Below are 25,380 nucleotides of genomic sequence, written 5' to 3'. Positions count from 1 at the left end.
GTGGAGAGTATGTTCTTGGCTGTGTTCCTGAGCTTGTTGATGACTTTGGAAAAAGTCGTATTCTGCTTATGGGCTGGGTTCTAACCACAGGGAGCAACACGGGGCACTCCTGAGTTCATCGATCCCATGTCCTGTGATGGCCCAAAGGGCTAAATAAAGCTGGTCTGGGTGGGAAGCAGAAAGTAACATCCCATCCTTGCTATACGGGGACGGCTGTATGTAGCTTCCAGGACCCAAGCGTTTCTGGGAGTGGGACCTAGGGACCCCTAATGGGGCCTGACGGTGAGGGTGATGTGCCCCCAGACCCCAGGGCTGGATTATGTCACTCAAGCCCCAGCAGCTGGTAAACCTGGTATGGGGGTGCTCTTGCCTTTTTTCCCTTACCTTGTGGTAGAGCAGAGGGCTTCTTTCTGCCCCCTTTTCCTTGACCCCCCCCACCCCCCAGAAAAGTCCCAGTAGAATCCATTACTGAGCTGCAGTTTGCCCAAGCCCCTCTACATTGGTTGTGACTTCGAGCTACACATGCTGCTTTGGCACCGCCCAGGCTCACCTTGATGGCTGCATGCACACACTCTTAACTTGCCAGCTTCCAGTTGGGTTTGACCAACAGGTGAGACCAGACTGGAATTTGAAGGGCCGGGGGAGAGAGAAGTTGGGGTATTGCATCTCTAGGCCATTCCTGCAGCACACAGTGTCTGAATGGCTATGGGGCCCGGGGTTGGGGGGATGGAGCTACAGTTCTCCCTCGGTTCCAGTAGTAACCCCCCTCACCAGGACTCCCCAGCTTCCCAGAACAGCTCCTTACCCTCCCTTACTGGTTTCCCATCGCTTGGTCTACACTGTAGACGTTTGACTCTCCTTGCTTACCCTGTCTGGGTGTGTTTCTTCGCCTGACAATACCTTAACATGTTGGAGATAAAAATGATACCAGCAAGCTCTTCTAAGCTCTGCCCCTTTCCTCGTGTCTCCACCCAGTGGCCCCAAACCGGCAAGATCTGCATCACCTGGTACTTGTTAAAAATGCAAATCCCTCCTGAGTCAGAAATGGGGTGCTGCCCCAACAGTGGTGCCAATCCCGTACTTGGATCCCGAGACTCAGTGCAGTCAGGGCGTTTAGGCTTCTGTGTTCTTGCCCCGTCGTGCTTTATATCAAGCAGGGCCATGTGCTTTTTGCCTCTCCTTCCCAAGAGAGGCAGCTCTGATGGCGTGTCAAGTCTGGGCTTCTCAGTTACCTCACTTAAAAACAGCCAACCAGTTTATTAACCATTTGCTCAGTAGAAGTTTAATGGAGAAATATCTGTTTAAAACAATCCATCCAAAAGAACAACTCTTTTACAAACAAGTTATGGCAGTGACAAGTCAAAACCCCAGGCTTGATTTCCTATTCCTTTGACCCACCCCTGGAAGAAGAAAGGGGAGTGAGAAGGAAAGATGGGGTCGTTTATGTGTTAGCTGGAGGAATTACAAAAATACACTCTGATGTAGCAACAAGGTTGTCATGAAACATGCCATGGGGGGACAGGGGAGTATGGGGAGGGTTGGAGGGGGAGGTTCTCCGCCCTGGGGACAGGAACGGGGACCGGGAGGCAAAGCCTGCCTCAGTGCCTTGGGAAAGGAGTCCTGATTCCCAACTGGCAGGTCTGGGGTTGGAGACATGCTGTTTTGGGGATCACTTGGACACCTGGGGAGACAGAAATGATTAAAATGACAAACCCAATAGTTTCTCTGACCTTTCAATCCTACTTGCCTGAGCAATAGCAGGGGGGCAATGAAAAGCTTATCAGCCAAATAAAGAGCTTTTAAAGCAGCAAGTAGGGTTCCCTAACTTCCTCTATATACCTGATTTTTCTGGCCTCAAGTCTACTGGCAGGACTCACAAAATAAAGAGAAGCTCTGTGAGCTGGGATTTGAAAGGCATAGCAGAGACCCCATGTCCAGAAACAGCTCTCTGATCCCTGGTTTTTGGAATCCATGTGCAGTAATTTCATTTCTTGAGGCTAAATAGTGTCCTCATTTATAGCTCTTACCTGTCTCTGTAAACCGGATTTCACCAGTTCCTCACTGTGAATGAATTTGCTCACTTTCCACTGTCAGGAAGGGCCAAGGTGTGGGGCAGAGGATAGAGTAGAAAAGGGACAGGGAAAGGGACAGGAACTAGACACCCCCTTGCACAGTTCTGTCTAGGACTGGACCTACATGTCAATGTCCCTCCTTCCTAACACATCATTACACCTTCTGAGTAGGGTTCTTTATCCCATTTTGGTGTTAGGAGGCCCCACTTCCTAAAGCCTTCCAAGTATAGGTTGGTGTTGGGTATCTCAGAAGTCCAGAACAGCCCGGCATCAGGATCCCCCACGATGGAGACATCTTGGGCATGTGTAGGGCTGGTTGCGGTGTGCGTGTAGGTGAATGAAAACAGGGTTTAAGCTGCCTGGTGTGGATTTGTAAGTACATATTCCTATTGGAACTCAGCCACCATGAATGTGTGCAAAAAAAGGAAACAGAGAGACGGTTGCAGAAAGAGGAAGGAGAGCAATCAATGATAGACCCAGATGAGCCGGTTAACGTTTCCAATGGTTCCGTCAAGAACTTTGTATCTTTAGCAAAGCAGCAGACAAAAGCTAGTTACGTTATGTTTCACTGCCTCTCAGCTGGAAGTTTAATAGAAAACTAGCAAAATCAATTGTCTGAATAGGAGCAGAAATCTCTCTCTCTCTCTCTCTCTCTCTCTCTCTCTCTCTTTTTAATTGATTCCTGTTAAAGTGACTGGTTTTAAACTGTCTTTAGGTAAAGAAAATAATTGTGGTTCGGAATTAGACAAGAGCCCCGGTATTCCTTAAGAGCCACTTTAAGAAGAAAGAATGTCTTAGATTTGAAAGAATTCAATCTATGCCCCTTCTAAAGGATATACTGTGTTAGGTACTGTGCAAATATGGCTTAGGAAGAAATAGGATGCTTGTTAAGGATCCAAGAGTATGACTTCAAAAACAATGCAGATTAATTCAGGGCCTTTGGAGATTAGTCATTCTGCTAAAATACACATGGCTGCCTTCTCCTCACAACTTAATACCGATGTCTGTATTTGGCAATGGGCCTTCTGCAAACCAACTTACCTGCAAAGAGCTATGTGGGCTGTCCCTATGCTGAATTGTGGGTGCCAAAGATTAACATTTTTATTAATATGCTTTGAAGAGTATTAATGATTTGGCGACCTTTGACATATGGGAAGCACAATAAAACAGCATATGTAGAATTTTTTCTTTTTTTTAATGCCCCGAGTCAGGGAGAAGTCCTTCTTGGGTAATGTTTGGGGAATGTTTTTGACCAACTGATTAGTTTTTTCCATTAGGGTAATTTCTAGCCAGTTAAAGAAGAGGTATGAGGCTCTGTAGATAATCAGATTCCCATATATGAATTAAGGCACACATGCTTGATGGGTGGGATTTTCTTAGATTTTTCAGAAAATTCTACTGAGCTAGTTTCCTACGCCACCTGAAGTTCTGTACAGGTTGATGGGCTGGGAAAAGTGGAGTTTGTAACAACTTGGCAATAAATTAGGAGTTTTGATGTTTTTTATCTGATTTGTAATACAGGGCGTGTATAAGCATTCCCATGGTGTGGGGGGGGCGGGGAGGACAGGAGGGAGAGAGGAGTGAAAGCAAGCAAGGAAGTAAACAAAAATAAAACACAAATGGCCCCTGGGGAAGAACTGAAGTGAAGAAAGATGATGATCTCTTAGTCTTTGTTCTAAAACTACTTGGTCGGATGGGCCACATTCTCCACACCTTGCTCAGTGATGTTGCCACTGACCTCAGGGACACTGAAAAGGTGGCAGGATGGACAAATGAGGAGTGGAAGAGAGAAAAGCTGAAAGTGTAACTCCTGGTCCTAATGAGAACTCCTTGACAGGTGGAAAGTGGGAAAGGGCAGTGGTTTCCGTGGAATCCAGCCCCCTTGAGATACAGGGGGTAGGGGATAGGAGAGCTAATCTGTCTTCGAAGGTGAAATAGCAACATCACGGCCACAGAAATTAGACCGCAAATGGCTAGGGGTAGGTCCAGCTATAGGTTCTTAGAGATGGTCTCTGAAGAAAGGTGAACTGAACGGTTGCTATGGCAACTGGATAGGCAGATTAGTCCACTTAACTGTCCCCATAGTAACTGAGCTCCTGGAGAGCTATAGAGGAATTAGTTATCTTAACATGCTACTATTATCCCCATGGTAACCAATCTCTAAATGGCAGTGGTCAGCCTTAAGGAACAATGCTAGGGAAATCTTTGCTCCCTAGAGAAGGGGTGGGTAGGAGGCGGGTGGGAGGGTGGGGAGGGAGGTGAATATAAACCTCCTCCGCCTCCCAGGAGCCGAACACCTTGAGGCGGGGTGCAGTGTGTGGATGTATTTGGGGGCTAATGTGCTTCCAGGCATGGGAGGAAGGCTAAGACAGTTGGGTATATAAGGTTTCTTTTTACCCCCAGCTCATTCACACCCAACTCACTCATGGTTGAAGGGGATGCGGTGCAGCTGGGAGGGCCTCCCCTTCCGGCTACACACGACCATTCTGATTCAGGGTGCGCCGGCGCTGGCTGGACTGCATGCTCAGGACCAGGTACTGCCTCATAAACTCACTGAACCGCTTCTGGTTGGCCAACTTCCGGGCCGACTTCCGGGCCCCGGTGAAACCCCCAAACCTCTTCTGCAGCTGCTTCCGCTCCATGTCTCCAGCCGCATCCATGACGGGCTCTGTCTCTTTCTGGGCTGGGATGAGGCTCCTGATGCGAGGCATACGCTTCAGCTCCATCTCGGAGGCGCTTGGCTGGTAAAGGGCAGCTGCCACGTGCTCTGGGTCAGCAGGGCTGAGCTGCCAGGAGCCCCTGGCCATGACCTTGGTGCATGGAGTCCAGAGAGGGCTGCTGAAGACCTTCCCTTCACACTCAAGGATGCACACCTGCAAAGACAGAGGTGGGAGAAAGGAGAAGGATTGGGAATGTCTCTTAGTCCAATGCAATGAGATAAAGTCCTTCCACTGGATACAAAATCCGCATCAGTACCAATGCAAGTGATTCCGAAGCATCTCTTTATTAAGGACCGTGTAGCGCTTTCACATGGCGTTACTTAGGTTCATAGAATTTCAGAGTTGCAGAGATACAGAAAACTATCTGCCTCAGCTTTGTCATTTCACAAATGAAGAAACTCAGGGCTCAGAGAGGTGAGATTAATTTACCCAGGTGACACAGAAAGTTAATGCAGAATGAGTGCCCCAAGCTTCACCCAGTTAGAGCCCTAGTTGAGTTTTCGGAGCCAAGCACAACTCACTTGTGGGTCATGCATAAAGAATTTTATTTTGTTCTCTTATCAGGCTTGAGAGAGGCCAGTTGATTTAAGAAGGTGTGGATGTCAAAGCATGTACTTAAATCTGCCTGGCTATTTTAGGATCACCATGTTAAGATGAACCCTGTGTTGTTCATTTTTCAGCCCACATATACTAGTTATCATTACCTGGGCTTCAGTTATGGAAAACGAGGCTCAAGACCCTTTGGAAGGTAGGCAGTTGGCATTAAGGTTTAGCTGGGGAAGAGGGGCTGACAGATGCTGTTCAGTGGACCTGCCAGGCCCCTGGCAACTTCTAGTGCTGCTCTGTCTCTGCAAGTGTCTCCCACTTCTAGTCTAGACCAAGAGGCTGACCATGATGTTTCCACACCCCTCCTGAATGGTCTTGACCTTGGCCCTGCCTCCCGTATTCCTGTCTCTGATTAGGTATTTTGGAAGCCTCTAACCTCCAACTTCTTTTAATATTGCTGTTTTGGCTTCACCCCAAATGCTTCTCTGTGTTTCTGTCCTCAGCCAGATGAAAAATCCCACTTCAACTTGACCTTGCTGTCATGGACAGCCATGGAGCTCTTCATCAAACCTTGGAGCTCTTACCTGGCTTACAGGGCATCAAGAGTTACTGCTCTGTCTGGATAGCTGTGGGACATCAGGAGACTGGTGTGTGTGGCTGGTACCCCCTATCTGGGGAGCAAAACCTAACCCTGGTGTTCAGAGTGGCATAGATGCCCCATATGGGCAAAGTTTCCAACCTGATCCCTAACCAAGGAGTGCGATGTGCCTGCAGCAAAATCATACGCCTCACAGCTGTCTCACCATACCCCTCAAAATGGCTCCTCCAGTCCTACTTCTCCTGCAACTCTTTACCACCCCTGACCCTGACCCTCGTTTGTCCCCGCCAAGCTTCTCCAAGATGTGGTCTGCACTCATGCCTCCGTCTCAGCATCTTCCATTTTTGCCTCATCTCCTTGTAATCTGCTTCCCGCCCTCATCTTCCACTAACTGCCTTCTCAAAGACCACCAGTGAATTCAGCCACCAGATACAATTAGCCCTCATTCTCAGACTGTGCTGCCTTTGGCAATGCAGACCACACCCGGCTGAAATTTCTCTGACACTGCACTCACCTCTCAGACTGTTTGTGCTCTTTCTTCCTGTATTCCTAAGATTCTATCTTTAAGATCCTTTTCATCTCTCTTTATAATCTGCCCCTTGGTGACTGTTCATTGCTGTGATTTTGGTCATTTCTTTCAGGGGATCCCAGGTCTGTACGTCCAGCACCTGACATCTATTGAACTCCCGACACTTTCCTGATCCCTGTCTGGTACATCCACCGAAGTGTCTGATTAGCACTTTATTTATTTATTTATTTATTTATTTATTTATTTATTTTTGATTAGCACTTTAAATGCAATTTGTTAAGAATTCCCTTCTGGGGGCACCTGAGTGGCTCAGTGGGTTAAGCCTCTGCCTTCGGCTCAGGTCATGATCCCAGGGTCCTGGGATCGAGCCCCTCATCGGGCTCTCTGCTCAGCGGAGAGCCTGCTTCCTATTCTCTCTGCTTGCCTATCTGCCTACTTGTGATCTCAGTCTGTCAAATAAATAAATAAAAATTAAAAAAAAAATTTCCTTCTGGGGCAGAGACTGCCAGTTGTCCGTTCCATACCCATCTCCCCTCTTCCTTCTTAACAGACGCTTGCTTTCTTCCTGAAGACCACACATAAGTTTCTCAAACACCTTTGTAGCCAGAGGCGGCTGCTGACATAAACCTGGAAGTGACCAGGCGTGTCTTCCGGGAAAGCAGAAGGCTGACTTATCTGGGGAGAGCATCCTTTTCTCCTTCTTTTTTCCCTTCTTCCAGGCTCCTGCTTAGAATGTGGGCATTTTGGCTGGTGCTCAATTGGCTATTTTGATGTCATGAAGTGACTCAGGGGACGGAAGCCCTGTGACAGGGGTACCCGTATAAAGGTAAAGTAGAAAGAGAAGGAGCCTGGACATTGTGGCAGAGCTGTCATTCTGGCCCTGAATTGTCTACCTCCCAACTTCCTCACAAGGAACCAAATCTCCGTCTTATTTAAGCTACTGTCACTTTAGGTCTTTCTTACTAGCAGGTGAATTTAATTATGTGATATACAGTCTCCGCCTTAAGTCTGCTCTTCTGCTTGGTCTGGGGGTGAATTCAAATCCTCTCAGAACTTATTTATTTGAGAGTGAGAGTGAGAGAGTGGGGGTGGCGGCGGGCAGAAGGAGAGGGAGACTAGCAGACTCCCTGCTGAGCGTGGAGCCTGATGCCAGGTGGGGCTTGATCCCATGACCCTGAGATCATGACCTGAGCTGCAATCAAGAGTCAGATGCTTAGCAAACTGAGCCACCAGGGTGCCCCTCAGAGTTTTGGACGTTGGGGAGAGTATGTGCTAGGGAGAATGTTGAGAATTGTGTAAGACTGACGATTCAAAGACCTGTATCCCTGAAGCAAATAATGCATTATGTGTTAATTAAAAAAAAAAAAAAAGAATTCAAGAGCCAGTTAAATTCCTGAGGAATTAGAACAAGGGTTTAAAACTTATTTTTACAAAGCTCAGGTAATTCTGGGCTATCTTTGTAGGTTTGGAAACCACTGACATAGTCCATGTTCCCATGTTATGATGCGGTTCAGTAATGTGTCCCAAACTACACCGTTAGACAAGATATTACCTGAACAAGAACCCAAATGTCTTGAGTTCCAACCCAGGACATCTCCTATTCCATGAGCTCTGTGCCCTTGCAAGGCAAATCAGTGCACATGAGTACAAGAGTAAGGGTTTTGCGAGACTAAAACATAAAGCTCTGATGGGAAAAGTGCTCGTTTTCTGCCGGACCAGAGAGGAGAAAGAGACAGAAGCCAGTGGGAGTGCCGCTCTTCTTCTCCGATAAGTTTTCTAAGGTGCAGCCCTTGTGGAGCCCCCACCCCGCCCCACCCTGGCTAGCCAGAGGTAGTGACGGTGGTCCCTGCTGAGACACAAGTCACGAGCATGTCTTTTCCATTTCGACTTTCCTCAGAGATGCTGACAGAACTAGTATCAGTGCCAACTCAGCAGAGTTATGTAGAGAAATCCCTTTTTCACACCCACAGTGTCACTGGGTACGAAAGAATGAATGGGAAGCAGCTTCTGTAGGTGGGGAGGGCAGACCTGAACACAAAGGTAGCTACAAACCTGGGGGTTCTTCAAGACTTGCTGCTGGTTTGTTAGAACACAGATCCTTAACCTATACTCCTGGAGATGCTCATCTAGTAAGTCCAGGGTGGGGCCCAGGAATCGGCATTTTTAGCAAACACCCAGGTGAGTCTGAGGCTGGACTGTACTTTGAGAAATCCTACTTTGGAACTTGCCCTGAGGAGGAAGGGGTCATCCCGCAATACAGCGGTTGGAGTCTCCTTCAGAGGGAGGGTTGCTTGGGTCTGTATTTAGCTTGCTCCTGAAATACTTTGAAGAAAAGCAGGTAGAACCAACTTGTACGGTTTCAGATCATCGTCCTACTGGCTGATTACTCTAAAGCCCTGGGTGTCTAGTAGGGGCAATTTTGTCCCCAGGGGACATTTGGCAATGTCTGGAGACATTTATGGTTGTTATACGGTGGGTGGGGGAAGGGATATGCTACTGCTAGCCAACGAGCAGAGGCCAGGGATGCTGGCAAACAGTCTACACTGTGCGGGTCAGCCCCCTGTAATTACCCAGCCCAAAGTGTCTGCAGTGGTGAGTGGGAGGAGTCCTACTCTACAGGGTCAAGGGGAGAGCAGGGAGGCACGGGGAGCACTGGGAAAGCCCGCAGAAGGGTAAAACTTGGGAGCTCACACGGACTTGGAGCAGACTTGGTCCACTGCCCGCAGAATAGGAGCCCCAAATGCTTGTGGAACGATTCTGCTCCTTCCATTTACAAGAACAGGTGGAGGTTGTTAAGCCTAGAGGCTATTAGATCTTCTGTGAGCCCCTGGGTTGCTAAGCCCAGATGGTAATTAGATTAGGTGTCAATCAGAGAAAATGCAAATCTATGATCAAACCAGATGCATGGGCTATACCGAGACTCAACATACTGTTAGAGGAATTAGATGCGAACAAAATCATCTCAACTCTTGATTTAGGAGAAGGTTTTGGGCAAATGCGAGGAAGCCAAATTCACAACAGCATTTGTAGCAGCAGATGGACAAATGAGCTTAATGCCTAACCCTCCGGTCTAAGGGACCCACCGGCCTCTTTCCAAAGATTGGTTAATGGCCTAGTAAGTGAGCTGGACACATTTCCCAGCCCACACGGATGACATTGCTATATTAAGCCAGAGCGTGGATGAGCATCTGGAAAGTCTCAGACTGGTGCCAAATTGATCTGTAAAGCTGGGTTTGTGAGGAAACTGAGCAACGGGCCATTGGATGTCTGGGATCGAACATTAGGGAAACAGAGGCACGTGAGCCCATTGAAGGAAAGAAGAGGCTCATTGAGATTGCCAAGTTTCTGCCCCTAAAGAATCAAATCACTTCTGACCAAGAGATATTTGCGAGCCGCTTGCTGTAGGAGGTTCTGTTAGAATGTCTGAGGGCTAACACTAGCAGGCAAGCAGATGAATAGTGCAAGAGAAAAACATATTATGAACTCCCACTGCAAATCAACTAGTAAGAGTTTTCATGTATTGAAGGGTAGAAAGCACTAGAAGTTAGTTTCTTTTGCTATTAATCAAGTTTCAGGAAGTTGTAAATTAATTTCCCAGATCTTGAGGGTTACCTTCTCATTTGTCTCTAAAACAACTCTGTGAGTCTAGTTGTTTCAACATAAGCTGATGGCGTAAGCACCATTCATAATGAGGAGGAAGGATGCCCAAGACATCGCAACGGGTTTGGGTGTATGAGTCATTTACCGACCAGAATGATAGTCTAACAAAAAGCCAGCCATACTTGGACCATTGACCTGAAACATGGAACTTCTTGATAAAGCTAAGGATGTCAGGGGTCCTGGGAATCGCTCAGTATTACATAATTTAGTGGAGGGATTGGGAAGGTGATCCTTGCTGAAACATCTAAGATCCCCCAGCCCCCATAATTCACAGAGTTGGAAAAGGCTTGCAAGATTTGGAAATGAGATGCGGTTGCCAACATTCTAAGCATTTCACCAAACTTTTAAAAGTAGGTTAAAAGTGAATACAAACTAGAAACAAAACAATCAGGCATTCAGGTCCTCTGAGGGTCAGCAGGCACTTTGAAGGATTTATCCCTCACTGTGAGGCTCTAACTGGCCATTTTCTGGCCTGTTTCAAAGAAGTATCTATCAGTGTTGTCTGGACCCCAGAGATTTAAGATGGTAGGGAGGGATGGAAACACACTCCAGATTCTCTTGCGTCTGCAAAGTATGGACCCATTAGGAAACTAAGGGTCTTGTAGTCTTACAATTTCCACGGCTCTGTGTCAGGCTCTGCGCCGCGCACTGTGGATCGCCAGCACAATCAGAAAAGGACACTCATACCTTATGGTGAGAGACTAGCAGACACAGGTATCTGTGAGGATACAAAGGAGCGAGGGGCTGGCAGTATTGGGGGCAGGTGGAGAATCAGCACAGTGTTCTCACAGGTGAAGTTTAATCTGAGTTTTGAAGTAGGAGCATTGGATGAAGGAGGATGGAGAGAATCTTGGGGGTCACTTGTGTTTATGGAGTGGGGAGAGGAACAGGAGCCCAAAAGGAAGTAGAAAAAGAGGAGGCAGAATTGTGCATAACTTCCCATCTCGTCCAGATGGCAAATTGAGAATTGAGCAGAGTGGTGATTATCAGATTATCAACTGGTCACTGGTTTACACGTAAAGTAAGTTGTCTGCTCTGTTTACTAAGACCAGGGAAAAGTGGTTTGTAGATGCACTTTTAAACGTCTCTGAGTTGTACAGCAAAGGCCTGTGGGTCTTCTGTGTTCCCCCAAACTGTTTTCTCAGTTCCTTATATGCCACTTGCTTCCCGGCCATGCATTTGCTTGGGTGCTCCCTGCCTCCCTCCACCCCCTGCAGCACTCTCCCTGCCTCTTCGCTCCCACTCCTTAGGTCTCCTTAGACATGTCTGTTCCTCTAAAAGCCCCAAAAGTCTAGGATGGGGGTTACTGCTCTGTGCTTCCCCAGCACCCAATAATTAATCCCTCTTGGAGGGATTGTGGGATCTTCTTTCCCACCGCTTGCAAACTCCGTCCATCTGCTTACCTTTGGATCCCTTGGCCTGGCTCTGGTCTCGGCATACAGTAAATGCTCAGAAAAACCACAATGGATGAATGAGAAGGAAGTATAAACTTTGGATGGGTTATCTGGGGATGCTCTTCATGACGTGGTAGTTATTATTGTTCAGAAAATAGGCTCAAAAACCACAGAGCAGGTGTGGGAAGAGCTTGGTGTTTGGGTCTGTAGGGGCTGCATCTGCTCATTGTCGGTGAGCTAGCCCACGTGAAGGTATGGTCTATGTTTGCACACTTGCCTTAAGGGACTATTGTTACTTTTGGTTGTTTTTAAAGGCTGAGGAGTTTGAGGGATGCCTGGGTGGCTCATTCAGTTAAGTGGCTGCCTTGGGCTCAGGTGATGATCCCGGGGTCCTGGGATTGAACCGTGCATTGGAGCTCCCAGCTCAGCTGGGGGTCTGCTTCTGCTTCTCTCTCTGACCTTCTACTTGCTTGCGCTCATGCTCTCCCTCTCAAATGAATAAATAAAAACATCTTTAAAAAAAAATAAATCTTAAAAAAATAAAGATTGAAGTGTTTGAAATATGACATCTTTTTTTTTAAGATTTTATTTATTTATTTGACAGAGAGAAACAGTAAGAGGGGGAACACAAGCAGGGGAGAGGGAGAAGCAGGCTACCCCGCTTGGCAGGGACCCTGATGCGGGGCTCGATCTCAGGACCTTGGGATCATGACCTGAGCCAAAGGAAGATGCTTAAAGACTGAGCCACCCAGGCGCCCCCAAATATGACATCTTTTGAAAGAAGTCTGACTACCAAGAAAAAATAATTGAGTTATACTTTATGTCATAGAGGAATAACTATTTAGACTGACATGAAAGCATTGAGAAAGCAATTTATTTAGTGAAAAGAAATCTAATGCCAGATTTGCACCTCAAATTCAAACCTTAAAGTATGAGGAAACATTTAGGGATTCATTGTAGAATTACCTATAATACCAAAAATGGAGGGCAAAGTGCATGTTCAACAGGAGGGGAAGAGTTAAACAAACTAAGCTGTATTCATAGAAAGAAAGAAGTTAAAGTAAAATAACGTGGGGGAAATTATGCTGGTATAATATAACAAGTGAAAAAACTAGGGTTCTTTCTCTGACAGGTGGGATTAAAGATAATTTTCTTTCTTATAGGCTTCTCTGAATTTGCCAAAGTCTCCAAAATGAGTGTGCATTATTTTAATAATGGGAACAAAATAGCAGCACATGCAGGCCTTTATTTGAATGTGGAAAAGTGGAAAGATGTCAGTGTGCACTTAGACTATGCGGAGGGTCGGCTTCTGGGGCCTGCTGACTACGTGACACCAGGTGAGTCACATGACCTCTGGGCAAGGCCGGAACTTCTCATTCTGGGTCTGGAGGAAGGAGGGAGGAGAAGAGGGGATGCTCCAGGGCCTACCTCAAGGCTGAAGCTGTCGAGAGCCGGGCGGAGCTTCTCTCGGCAGGTCAGACAGTCCTTCTGGCAGCTGCCGGACACACTGGAGAAGAGGCTGAGCAGCAGGAGGTCACAAAGCAGGATTTTCATGGTGCAGGAGCAGGAAGCCGGGGGCTAAAATGCTAAATTACAAGGGAGGGTGGGCGGCCATTAGAAGAGCCATTTTGTGGGGGCCTCACATCGGGGGACGCACCAGAGGAGATAGCACCAGAGCCCAAGATTCCCCTCCCAGAAGGACGTGGGTCATCGAGGATACAGGGGGCCTGCCCCTTGGGGCAGGGGCTAGTGTCTGGGCTCCTAGGGAGAGCACCCTTGTGATCCTTGCCACATAGCTGGCTTCAACCTGCATAAGCGTTTCCAGGGAGCTAAAGGCCTCACTTTGCCACTTACCAATGTGGGACCTAAGATGGTCTCTCCAAGCTTCAGTTTTCACAGCTATGAAAGGGGAATGGCGGTACTTGTCTTGGCACAGGGCGGTTGCAAAGACATGAGATCCCGTAAGGGAAGGTTTGCAAAGTGCCGTGCGAGAGTGAGATTTATGAATGACTTGTGTACTTTGTCTCTTCCCCCCCAGCCTTCTGTCTCAGCCAAGGATGACCGGCGTGCCAGAATTTGCTCTTCCCAGAAGACTCCCCGCTCTGGGCCCTTTGTTTTCTGGGCGATGTGTGAGCTAGCTTCCTGATCCCAGGGACTCTGTGCTCACCACGCTAGTCCATGCAAAACACAGGTCCGGGTATATGTGGTTCTTTATTGAAAAATGAACCAAGACATGAAGAAATAGCTCCAACCATCATTAGTTAGATCAGTCATTGACATTCTTTATGTGGGATTGCCTGAGAGATATACAGTTTTTCCTGCTTCTCTTTAAATTTACTCTGTGATCAAGCCTCCTGAATCAGAAAGCTATTTCCTTGGACTGCATCAGTTTGTGTCCCTGTATAACAGCTTTACTTGGAGGATTAAGTGGAAAGGGGAGCAAGGGAACTTTCTGGGAACGTTGCGAATAGTACTGAGGTACGGGTCACAGGGGTATGTATATTTGCTGAATCCCATGGAATTGTACATTTAAATCCTGTGCATTTCACTGTGTGTAATTTTACCTCAACAAAGAGCCCAGCCTAGAAAAATAAAAATTATTGTCTTATTGCTTTTTCATCAGACTCTACTGAGAAATAAGCCTTGTTTGTCAAATGCAGCCTACAGACGGGCTTCAGCATCACAAGAGACCAGAATGTAGGGTCCTAACCCTGAACCTAACTCCTGAAAAGTTGGAGCTGCTTTTTTAGCAGGATCCTCAGGGCATCCAGATACATGCTAAAGTCTGAGAATCCCCGGTGGAAGATGGGCATGGAATGGAGCAAGTCAACAAGAGAAAGAAGGGGGTCCTGCAGTTGAATTCACCACTGGCCTTGTTCTGTGTCATCCAAGTAGATCATAACAAGAGGATGTCCACGAAAAGATACTCAATCGTGTTTGTTAAGTCCATGAGGGGACATTTGAGATGGGTTTTGAATGAGTAACAGTTTGCCAAGAGGAGAAAGAAAAGGGCATGTGAGAGGCCCAGGAAACAGCCTTTGGAAAGGCTTAGAGGTGTTAGGACCACAGCCTGTGAGGGGGTGGCGAGCAGGCTGGTGTCCCAGGGCCACCTGCCTTCACGGCCTAAGGGAAGTTCCCTGTGGAAAGAGAAGTTTCGCTCATATGGAACTGGCCCTTGTTTGCCATCCAAAGGATTTGGGCTCTACCCTCCAGATGATGGGGGTTCCAGGGCTAATGAACAATGAAGACAAACCCGATACAAAGACACCTCTCATATGCATTTTCTTCTCTATCCTAAGGGCCAGTGCCTTAGTTGAGACTTCCTATCTTGGTTATTGTGATGACCTTATAATTAGTCCAGCTAATGATCTGGCCTCCCACCAAGACATTTCCAGATCTGATGACGTCACTTCATACTTAAACCCCACTGGGACTGCGTACTGCCCTGGCCCGCGTTTTCTAACTTTGTCTCCTGTTGTTCATACTGGCATCCCCTCTGGTCCTAGTGAATCATGGAGAGTTCCCATTTCTATCCTGTCCTTAATGCCTTTGAACCTTGACACACGTTCTTCCTTTGCCCAGAATACCTGTCTCCCACTCATACTGGTACACACCTCAAGAATTATCCCCTCTGGGAAGCCAGCTCCGACCTCTGGATGGAGTTGGATGAATTTCCTCTGCTTCAAGGCATGGGGAAGCAGCACATCACAGTGGGAAGGAAGAGAGCCTCAGGGACCTGTCAACCAGGCACAACAGACCTCTCCCTAAGCTGTGATTCGCATTTTCTCATCTGCTCCACACTACAGACCGACTGGGTCCAGATCCCATATCGTAACTCAACCCCTCAGCTTCTCATCCATAAAACCTGGACAATCGCAGTACTTGTCTCACACGGTGATGAATGTGTTGGTGTTTGTAAGCAGTTAAAACAGCCCCTGGCACATAACCAGTCCTGAATAAAAGGTTATAAAAGGAAGAGCCCAAAGCATAGCCTTCACTGTATGATATCGTCATCGTCCCTTGCATGGCACTTGTGACATCGTACTGTAAGCTTGGATTTCTGTGTCTGTTTGTCCCACTGTATGGTGACTTCTGAAGGGCAGAGACCATGTTCTATAGTTCCCTGTATTTCTGGCACTGAAGATGTGCTCAGAATGTTTGCTAAGTATCTCAGGAGCATTCTTCTCCCTAGCTCACGGAGAGTTGAGGAGTGTCCAGGAGCCTCGGCCTCACAGGGCCCAGGAATCTAATGGCACAGGAACCACTTCAGGATCTGTGGGACTGACAGCATGTCTCTTAGGTGAGTGTTGAGTTCAAGGGGGTTGGGGTGGGAACAGTGTCTTCCAGAGTGAGGCAAGATGCCATTCTCATCCCAAGCCCCACGCATGCTATGGCAGAAGCCTGGTTACAAAGGGCTGTGAGGCGTGGTTGGAGTAGTGTCCTATGTTAAGTTTGCAGGTCAAATAGGTGTCGGGGGGCACCTGGGTGGCTCAGTGGGTTAAAGCCTCTGCCTTCGGCTCAGGTCGTGATTCCAGGGTCCTGGGATCGAGCCCTGCGTCGGGCTTCCTGCTCAGTGGGGAGCCTGCTTCCTCCTCTCTCTCTGCCTGCCTCTCTGCCTACTTGTAGTTTCTGTCAAATAAATAAGTAAAATCTTAAAAAAAAAAAAGAAAGTTTAAAAAAAAAATAGGTGTCGGTACACAAGCTATAGAAGCTCATCGTGCAGGTTCTTTTGAAGAGAAAATGCGTCTTGAATTCCGAACAGCCGCCATATAAACACGTGTTTTAAACTGAGGACTGCCCATGTCTTTTGTTTAATTTGAGACTTGCCTTTCCATTTCTTATTCTACTAAATTTCAGTCCCTCTCTTTGGGAGACATGTTTGTAACATTTGTCCAGAATGGCATGGCTGTGCCCTCTCTGGGCACATGGTGGCAGTGTCTGCATGTCGCAGAGGAAAGGGAAGGCTAAGAGAAGAGGGACAGGTTCCTTCCTCATACACAATTGCAATACATAACGTTTGCATAGGCTGAGCTGATAAGTTGTGACAGCTGTTAATGAAATGCCCTCCGGCTGAGGTTTTTCATGAACCTCATTAACCACGCCTACTTGCACATTCAGGAAATGCCCGGTGGACTGACTGATGTTTGTTATCTCAAATTCTGGGTAAATGGGTTTTTAGGGTGAGGTGAAGAAAGAAGATGAGCTCCTGGGACATTTAGCATGTAAAATGCGTCTGGTAGCTTTCCCGCATATAAAATGTGAGTTGTCCTTGGTTTGGCACTGGGCAAACCTTCTCGAATCTACTTGGCATTAGCTTGGCCTTCCTGGCGGGTCCACGGGACACCTCTCTCTCAGGCTCCAACCTCCCTACCCTCTCTGTTCCCCCACCCCTCACTCTGAACAAGTGACTCCATCTATTGTTTAAAACCCATCCATACACAAAGCTCTTTATTCTCAGCAATTCCAAGAATCCTTAAAATGGGACTATCTCCAAGGTCTATCTCCAAGGCTGTCATATTTTGGTGAGGCCAATATAAGTGAAAGCTCAAAATAAATCTAATTATCCTCACAGAGTGGACTGTATTTTGTTTTTTTGGTACTCCTCACAACACCTAGTACCATTGTGTTCTAGGTTGAATTAGATGGTGAACTGTTCTGGAAGCTCAGTAGAAGTTTTTCATTTTTAAGAAATCTCCACGACATCGATGTGCTTTTTCTTGTAGCTCTGTGTATCAGTTAATACCAAGTAAGGTGAAGGGTGGGTAGCTAATTGATTCATGATTGTTAATATATTAATATTAATATATTCATAAATATAAATAAATATACATTTAATCTTTACCCTCTGCGTGATTCTGGGCGAGTTATTTTACCTGCAAGTGTTTGTCTTCTCAACTGCAAAATGGGAATCAGGACAGGTGGTGGAGGTAGTTTATTGCAAGAAAACGACCATCAGTAAATAGAACTGCCCAGAATACGTTTGAATTTCACCTGGCTTGTATTTCGCTTGGTGAACCAAGCGAAATACTCTCAGCTAACACTTCCATGTGGTGCTGCTATAACCTGGACATCTCTTATTGAATAAAGAAATGTTTAATTACCTCTTATTTCGGTAATGACACCTCATAAATTTAATTGTGCCTTGTTGCTTATGGAGATAAAATACCACTGTGTTTTAGCCTTAATCTATTTGCATGTAATCTTGCTTCCCAGGGCAATATAATTAGTTGCTTATCTGTTTGGAGGATTACGTATGAAGCTGGAAGTTAATTGAGTTTCATCTTATGGCCTCTGAGAAAGACTGTTTAAGTTTGGTGCTTTTAGTGGAGAAGGGGGGAGGGACAGCCTTCCTGCTAGAGGCATGTACGTGTACGTCTCTGTTCTTTTCAGCAACCACGTGTGTAGATATTATTCTTTAAAAGTCACAAAAGATTTTTATATTCTTCTACAACCCTCGAACCAAGGGTTAAGAACATACTTCTTTTTAAGAGGAACGTAAGTTCATAGGGGTTAAGCAACTGGGCTAAGACCATCTAGCTTATAAATAGCAGAGCCAGAACTCAAACTCTGACTGCTGACGTCAAACGGCGTGTTCTGGAAAACCATAAACTCTACGTACTGCTTCTGCTTCGGAACGGTTGGCCAGTTCTGGAGGGATCTCACTGGGCCAGTCTCTGTCTTCAACTGTCATCACCTTACTCTCATATTTAGAATACGACATGCCAGGCGCTGAGCTAATTGTTTTCTAAGCTCCATCCTGTGGGGTAAGTGCTATTATCCCCATTTTACAGTTGAGAAGACAGAGGAGTAATGACTCAGAGTGGCAGAGGGGAGCCACAAGCCCATCTGATTCCCGAGCTCCTGTTCTCACTAGGCCACTCAGGGATCTCTGCTGCTGTCTGTCTCTGGGTAGGTGAGTTCATCCTAACCATCCCCTTCTATCCTGAGCTCTGGTCTCCCTCTCACCTATTGCAACATCCTTATTGTTGCCTGTCCTTCCCAAAGGCATTTCTTATTGCCCATAGGCACAGGGGTTTGTCTTCCACACACCTCATTTCTTTGACCCATCTTAGACAGGAGTCCTACATGGGATTTTGCTAGTTCACCAGCTATTACTGAGGGAGGCCTCTTTAGTGGCCTTTCCTCCTTTCACTTACATTCAAAAAGGTCCTCCTTCTGTTCTGAATTTCCACCTGCAAAGAGGGAGCGAGCATAGAGGAGGTGGAGGGCACAGCGTGTCCCGCATCCCCTACAACAGACCAAATAGGGTTGGTGCTGGTGAGCAACGAATGAGCCAGAGCCCTGTGCTTAGAAACGAGAGAGTCCTGGGCTCCAGCCTCTGCTCTCTGTTTCCCTGTGGGATCTGGAGCGAGGCCCTTTCTTTCTCCGGGCCTCAGTTTCCCCTTCTCCAGAAAGGGGCAGTTGGGTGAGATGGTTAGTATTTTTCATTTGTTAAGTGGCCAGATATTTGTGCTGTCCTGGGAAGGGGAAGCAAGAAGGGAGGAGGGAAGAGGAAGGGAAGATGAGGGTTTCCTGAGGAAGTGGCCTCAGGGCAGCAGCCCGGGCTCAGGAGAGGACCTGGAGAGGCGCAACAGATACATTTCCTGTCAGGGCTGCCTCAAAGCTGGAAAGGGATCCCTCTGAACTTTGATCTTCCTGATTCTGGCCCATGGTTCCACATAGGCGGTCAAAATAATTTAAATGGATGTTTAAAAGCTTTCATTTACTTTTATATTAAAATCACTGAATGTTCTTTCATAAAGATTAGAAAATACGCATAAGCCAAAGAGCCATAAATCCAGACCAGCACTCTCCAGACTTCTTTAGCCTTCTGCCCCCAGCAATCAAACAGTTGTGAGCACACATTCCCAATTGACTCGGAAGTTATATACTTTCTAAAACCCACTAACGTGCCAATTAGGAAAGATAACAAAAAACAAGGCTTCAATTTCCCAAAGCCCAGTGGATCACGGGGGCATCCACACCCGTTTGGGAGACCGCTGGCCTAAACTCGTTAGCGTTCGGCTGCAGGGATGCGAGTTCCTACGAAGCTGAGGACATTCTGACACTTAGCACTACAAGCCTCCTATCATGAATGTCACACGCGCTTCTTGGCTGAACGAATGAAATGATGAATGGGGATGGGGGGTGAGGAGGAAGCTCAGGACGAGTGTGGGAAGAGGGGAGCTTGGCTCTGAGCCTTGGCTATATGATGATTCACTGACATTTTCACCCAGACTTAGACTCTTTGGGAGCAAACCTTTCACTTCATCTGCCAAGCCAGGCCCTTCAGAGCTGGGCAGGCCTCGTTTCTGCAATGCTGAGGGAGCAGCTAACAGTTGAAAACCCACAAGATCACAGAATGTCAAGACCAAACGTGATTGGAGCCTATCTAGGGAGATGCCCAGAAAATCGGCTCGACCCCAAAACTGGTGTGCCCCAGATCTCAAGGTCTGTGGTTAGTAAGAAACCCTCAGGATAGAGAGTGGGAGCACCTATAGGCGTTGAAATAAAAGCGTCGAGAAAATCCAATTTGCTTAATGAGTTCTCAGCTGTTGAAACTGCTCCAAGATGCTGTCGGAAGGACTCCTGTTTCCTGAGAAGGGCCCATTCCCTTCCTACAATGTCTGATGAGTAGCTCCCCCCAGACGCAGTTGCAAAATTTCTGTCCTGGGCTTCAGGAGCCGTGGGGCTATGGAGTGGAGCTCATTGAACCCTGTTGATAAAAGCATAGAACACTCACCCTAACCTTCACACCCCTACCACGCCTGGATGTGTGTGTGTTGGGGAGGGGGTGTTAGCATAAAATAAACATGTGGACAAGTTTAGTTCACTTCCTGGCACATAGTAGGTTTCAATCAAGGCTGATTCCCTTGCCCTCTTTTTGTGGCTTTGTCCTGGCTGCCACCTCCCTCCCCGAAGCCCTCAACCCATCCAAATTCTGCCTCCTGGCCTGCCCAGTTCGAATCTCCAGAATCCGGGAGCAAGTGCCCCTTCTTCCAAATTCCCCCAGCACTCGCTGTCTGGACCATGCAATTTAGGACTTAATTACACCCAACCTTGCGTTGTCCTCTAATTGTTTCACTGTGTTTGTGTTGTCCGACCCTTGTCCCCATTAACTGGTGAGCACCCTTGGCCCAGAGGGGGTGGTGTGCAGAAGCCAGGAAGGCTGGACTCAGCCCTCCCAGGGCTCGGACTCCCAGACACAGTGCGGAGCCGAGCTCTCAGCTTCAGTTTCACCACCTGCAACGCGGAGACAATGACACCAGCTCACGGGGCTGTTTGCTGGGGATAATGGGTGCAAAAGCGCGAAGATGTAAATCGTTGCATGAGCGTAAAGGGCTGTTATCATCACCTCTGTTGAATCCACCAGAACACCCCCCACCCCCACTCTGCCTCTCCTGCCTGGTAGAGTGTGGATGATAAATAACGGATTGATTGAATGCAGAATGGCTTTGTGACAGCTCCTGTCATCGGCTCCAGAGAGCACGGGTTTGAGCCTAATCCTGCAATGACTCCCTTCATTGACAATGCAAAATATCCCGCATTCTCTGAATCCCTGAGTACCTTCAGCCTTCAGCTGCTGAAGCAGGGGCTGTCACCCTCGTGGAGAACAGAACTGCACCCCTAGACCCCAGGCTGCAGCATAGGACCCTCGACGGGGCAGCACACATGGGCTGGTGGAAGCTGCTCCTTTTACTGAGATGGTGGTTGAGGATGGTCTCTCCAGGCACCCTCGCCTGCAGAGGACTCAGCAAGCCCAGAGGAACACTGATCTTTTCTGTTCAAGGTATCACAGCATCAGTGGAAGTGTATTGACTATTTCCCTGCCTCACTTTATAAATGGGAAAAAGGAGTGTGCGTGCGGCAGCTACCCACAGGCAGTGAGAAAGAGCAGCAATTTCTTTGGGAGGTTTTGATAAGAAGCCAGGCAGTTACTTTCCCCCCATCTATGTTGAAAACTCTGGTTTAGGCTTGCTGGCAAATGCCATGCAAAGCTCATCTTTTGTTAGTCTGCTGAACAATGTTATTGGTTATAATTGGGGCAATTATGGGCTGCTCGAGGAAGCGAAACACAGATGTTTAAGCCCAGGATCAGGGTATTCAAGTCCAAAGCAGCTTGCTTTAAATAGTCCATCTCCCGAATCATCCTGCTTTACTTGAAATTCCCCCAGAACTTACCCGTGTTCAGAGTGAAATGTGGGGAGGAAAGCATGGGTAATGAAGGGAGGGGAAGTGAGATATGCAGAGAGATAGAGAGAGAGAGTGAGAGAGTATTTGTGTGTGTGTGTGTGTGAGAGAGAGAGGGAGAGAGACGCACAAAGGAGACAGAAAAGGAGGCTGAGAAAGAGCGAGAGTTTGGATGACTTCTGAACGTCATATTCAGCAGGATTCAGCAGAGACCTTTAAGTGGGAGAGATGGGCAGGAGGAGAAACATGCAAAGAAAAAGAAGAAACCACCACATAATTCAGGGTCTGGACGTCCAAGGTCATTCCTGCGGAAATCTACGTGGGTCTCACACACAGTGGCCACGTTCCGCACTGTACTGGTCGAGTGTGACGCCCCGGGTCCCACTTCCCCCACATCATTACCAGCAATTTCTATTCAGTGCGTAAGGGAGAAGGGTTCCCGTAAGACGGAAAAATCCCACTCCAAATCAAGTTCAGGGGTATGCTGAAAACCAGCCTGAATGCACTCCGCACTCCGAGGCAAGGGAAGAAAGGAAGTCAGCCACAGAGAGGAATCACGCACAAGCCCCCTGCCCCAGTGCCTGCTCCTCCCCTCTTCTCACTCCTGCATCCACCTTTGCCCAGCAGATAACAACGACATAGTCGGACCACAACCGGGTAATCAAAACTTTTTCTTATCTCCAAGTTCAGCTCCTTCTTCTGCATCTCTCTCTTCAGGATAAAAACCTCAGCTGTCCCCTCCCACCCCTTGTCTGAGCACTGAAAGTAAGAGGAATGGAGAAATAATTTTCCAGGAGGCCAGCAGCATCCACCCTGGACAAAGGAGAGAGGGTGAGGAGAGAGCCCCTGGCTGCTGTGTTCCTTCCCGGGGCTCCCAGCTGTTTGTCTTGGGGCTGGGGTTCGCATGCAGCTGCCTACCTGAGAGCTGTGGGTAGCCTGGCTCCTTCGGCTGGGAGGCTCGGTTCTGCCGGATCAGCCACACCAGCGTATATATATCCTCCCCCCACCCCACGCACAGCCCTCCCCTTCCCTGCCCACCTCGATGACACATACACACGCTGACCCCCTTAATCAAGCGAGCAGCAGAACCTACAATCCTTCCTGGCTGCTCCCTGCTACCCCCACCCCCACCCTGGCTCTGTGCTCAGACCTGTGACACCCCCCCATCCATTCTCAAGCCTGCTTTACCTGGACTCTCTTCTGCCAGGATCCCCCAGCTGCTTTGCCTTTGCTTCCAGAGGCACGGTGAGGACTGATGGGGAGCTCTGGCAAGTCAATCAGAAAAAAAGGCTCCTGGTGACAGTGACGAGGCGGACCCCAATCCTGGAGTCTCCTTCACAACCTTTTTGCCTGAGGAGTAAAGAAGAGGGACCGGGCAGAAGGAGGGGAATCTCACGCCAAGCTCCCACAGGCACAGAGAAGCCCAGAACTGAGCTAAGCCAAGCCCCTTCCACTGTCCCTACCCCACAGACGGCAGCAACTAGGCAACTCAGGGGAGAGGCTCTTACCTGCCATGGGTCACGCCAGGAGGCACTTTCGCAGGTGCCCACAGCATGACACAATGTAAAACGCTGAGCCTTTACACTCAGAAGGAAGTGTCTGAAATTCTGGCTCTACTGTCAGAACAAGTTACTTCTCTTGGGGAACCTCGGGTCCTCCTTCTGTAAAATGGGTGTGATACCTCCCAGGACCATTGTGGGGAGAAAAATGAGATTCTATTAGTATTTGGAACATATGAGACCTTTAATAAATGAGTTCTGCACCCCCTTCATCCTTTTCACATTAAATAATACCCACCAAATCTAAAAATCCCGTCAACATCTAGTGTCACAACAGAGTACTTTCAAAGCTGCTGCTGAATCTTAGGGTATCATCCCCCTTGGAGTCTCAGATGCTGTTGAAGATGCCCGCACCTCTCAGGGCCGATCCTCCTTCCCTTCCCCGTGGGGAGGTAGTTCACGGTCAGCCCATGCAGGCGATGCTTAGGTCCCCAGGTTATGCTGTGCTTCTCTTTGCCCCAGGAAAATTGCAACATGATTTTCTCCTTGGCTCTCCCCAAAAGATGCAAAAATATTACAGAATCCCAAGATTTGAGCCCATGTTATACAAGGAGTTCAGGTACCCACGTGTGGGGCAAGTCTGGCTCTTTCATGGACCCGAGATCAGCGGGGAAGGTTGAAAGAAATCATCTGCTTTGACTGCTTGACTGCTAACCCAAAATTGGGTTGATTTTTTGTTGTTGTTGTTGTTGTTGTTGTTTCTCTAGGAGGGGGAGGTGATGGAAATGCTCTGGAATTAGATAGTGCTGAGAGTTGCACAATGTAGGGGATGTACTAAAAACCACTGAATTATGGCCTTTAAAATAGTGAATTTTATGCTATGTAAATTACATCTGGATCAAAAAAAAAAAAATAGAAAGTAAGCAAGTAAGAAAGCACCTGCTTCAAGGGAAGAGCAACAAGTTCTAAGAATAACATTTCCCTGCCATCTGGATTCACAGCAAAAGGGTCTGAGAGACCAACACACCCGTGATTTTCCACTTAGACCTTGATTGCCTGAAGCTTACACTTTGTTATTACAGGTCAAAGCCACCAGTATGAACTCAGAAATTAGCATGACTTGTGGTCAGTTTTACATCCTGGTGTATGGGCGGGGGGGATCTGAGGCTTGGGGCTTGATTTCACACATACTGGGGCAGATATTCCTGGTTGCCTTCCTGGTACTCATTCTTCTATCCTTCCTTACTAAACAGCACCCTTAATTTTATTCTAGGGGGCAACGTGTTCTGCTAAAAGGCTCCATGTCTCAGCCTTCCTCCCAGCTCAAGGTAGCCAGTGAGAATCAAGCTGCTAGTCATCGGGTGGGGCTTCCAGGAAAGCTCTTCTAAAGGGGGCCAATTCCATTAGAAGGAACCCCTTCTTTGTCCTCCGACCTGCCTGCCAGGAATAAGACTGTGATGGCTGGAGCTCTAGTAGCTCTCTTGGTCATGAGACAACTTTGAGGATGAAAGCCATGAACGAAAGATGATGAAGCGTAAAGACAGGATGATTCTGGGTCCCTCATAAGTATGCAGGTGCCATGCCAATCCTGGATTTCTGACCTCCAACTTTTTTTTTTTAAAGAGAGAAACCTCAGGTATCTATTTCAAATATCAGCCAGGGTTCAGTTAGCTTTTGCTTCCTAACAAGCCACACCAAAGCCAGGGGCTTGAACAGCAAATCCTTTATTTGGCTCATGACATTGCAAATGGGCAATTTAGGCTGGGGTCAGCAGGCTGATTCTTTTGGCTCCGTTTGGCTTCCCCGTGAATCTGCAGTCAGCTGGGGGCACTTTGGTTCTCCATGTGTCTCATCCTTCACCTTCATGTGTCTCTCGTATCCCTTCAACAGGCTGGCCTGCATGGTCTCATAGCCAGGCCGAGGTACAAACCCAAGCAAGCACAATCAAGCAAGGAGACAAGGTAGTATCCCTTAAGACCCAAGCTCAGAGCTGGCGCCCCATTGCTTTTGCTGCATTTACTGGCTCAAAGTGGTCCCAAGGACAGTCCAGACCCAAACTGGGTGGAGACTACAGAGTTACAGAACCGAGGGGGTGGCTACACAGGGGCTGTTTGCTGGAGCCATTGATAACTTTCCTATTGTTTTCAAGATTTTATTTATTTGAGAGAGAG

At 47.7% G+C, this 25,380-nt stretch overlaps 1 protein-coding gene across 1 annotated transcript; it reads right to left on the bottom strand.

Moving 5' to 3' along the window:
* Window positions 1-1,440: 1,440 nt before the first annotated feature.
* LOC111157869 (prepronociceptin) lies at window positions 1,441-22,658 on the bottom strand. The gene is made up of 4 exons (XM_022519575.1): window positions 22,629-22,658; window positions 12,948-13,097; window positions 4,496-4,945; window positions 1,441-1,681 (listed from the first exon to the last, which is right to left on the bottom strand). Exons 2-3 carry the CDS (start codon window positions 13,071-13,073, stop codon window positions 4,544-4,546), a joined length of 528 nt encoding a protein of 175 aa, XP_022375283.1. The 5' UTR covers window positions 13,074-13,097; window positions 22,629-22,658; the 3' UTR covers window positions 1,441-1,681; window positions 4,496-4,543.
* Window positions 22,659-25,380: the final 2,722 nt, after the last annotated feature.

This window comes from Enhydra lutris, unplaced genomic scaffold (genome assembly GCF_002288905.1).
Source record: "Enhydra lutris kenyoni isolate GAN:26980312 unplaced genomic scaffold, ASM228890v2 scaffoldscaffold3, whole genome shotgun sequence".
Lineage (NCBI taxonomy): Eukaryota > Metazoa > Chordata > Mammalia > Carnivora > Mustelidae > Enhydra > Enhydra lutris.
This window is presented reverse-complemented; position numbering and strand designations above follow the sequence as displayed.

Coding starts and splice junctions, on each gene's coding strand:
- LOC111157869 (XM_022519575.1), bottom strand. CDS start 13,073: ATGAAAATCCTGCTTTGTGACCTCCTGCTGCTCAGCCTCTTCTCCAGT. Junction 4,946..12,947: donor TCGACAGCTTCAGCCTTGAG/GTAGGCCCTGGA, acceptor CTGTCTTTGCAG/GTGTGCATCCTTGAGTGTGA.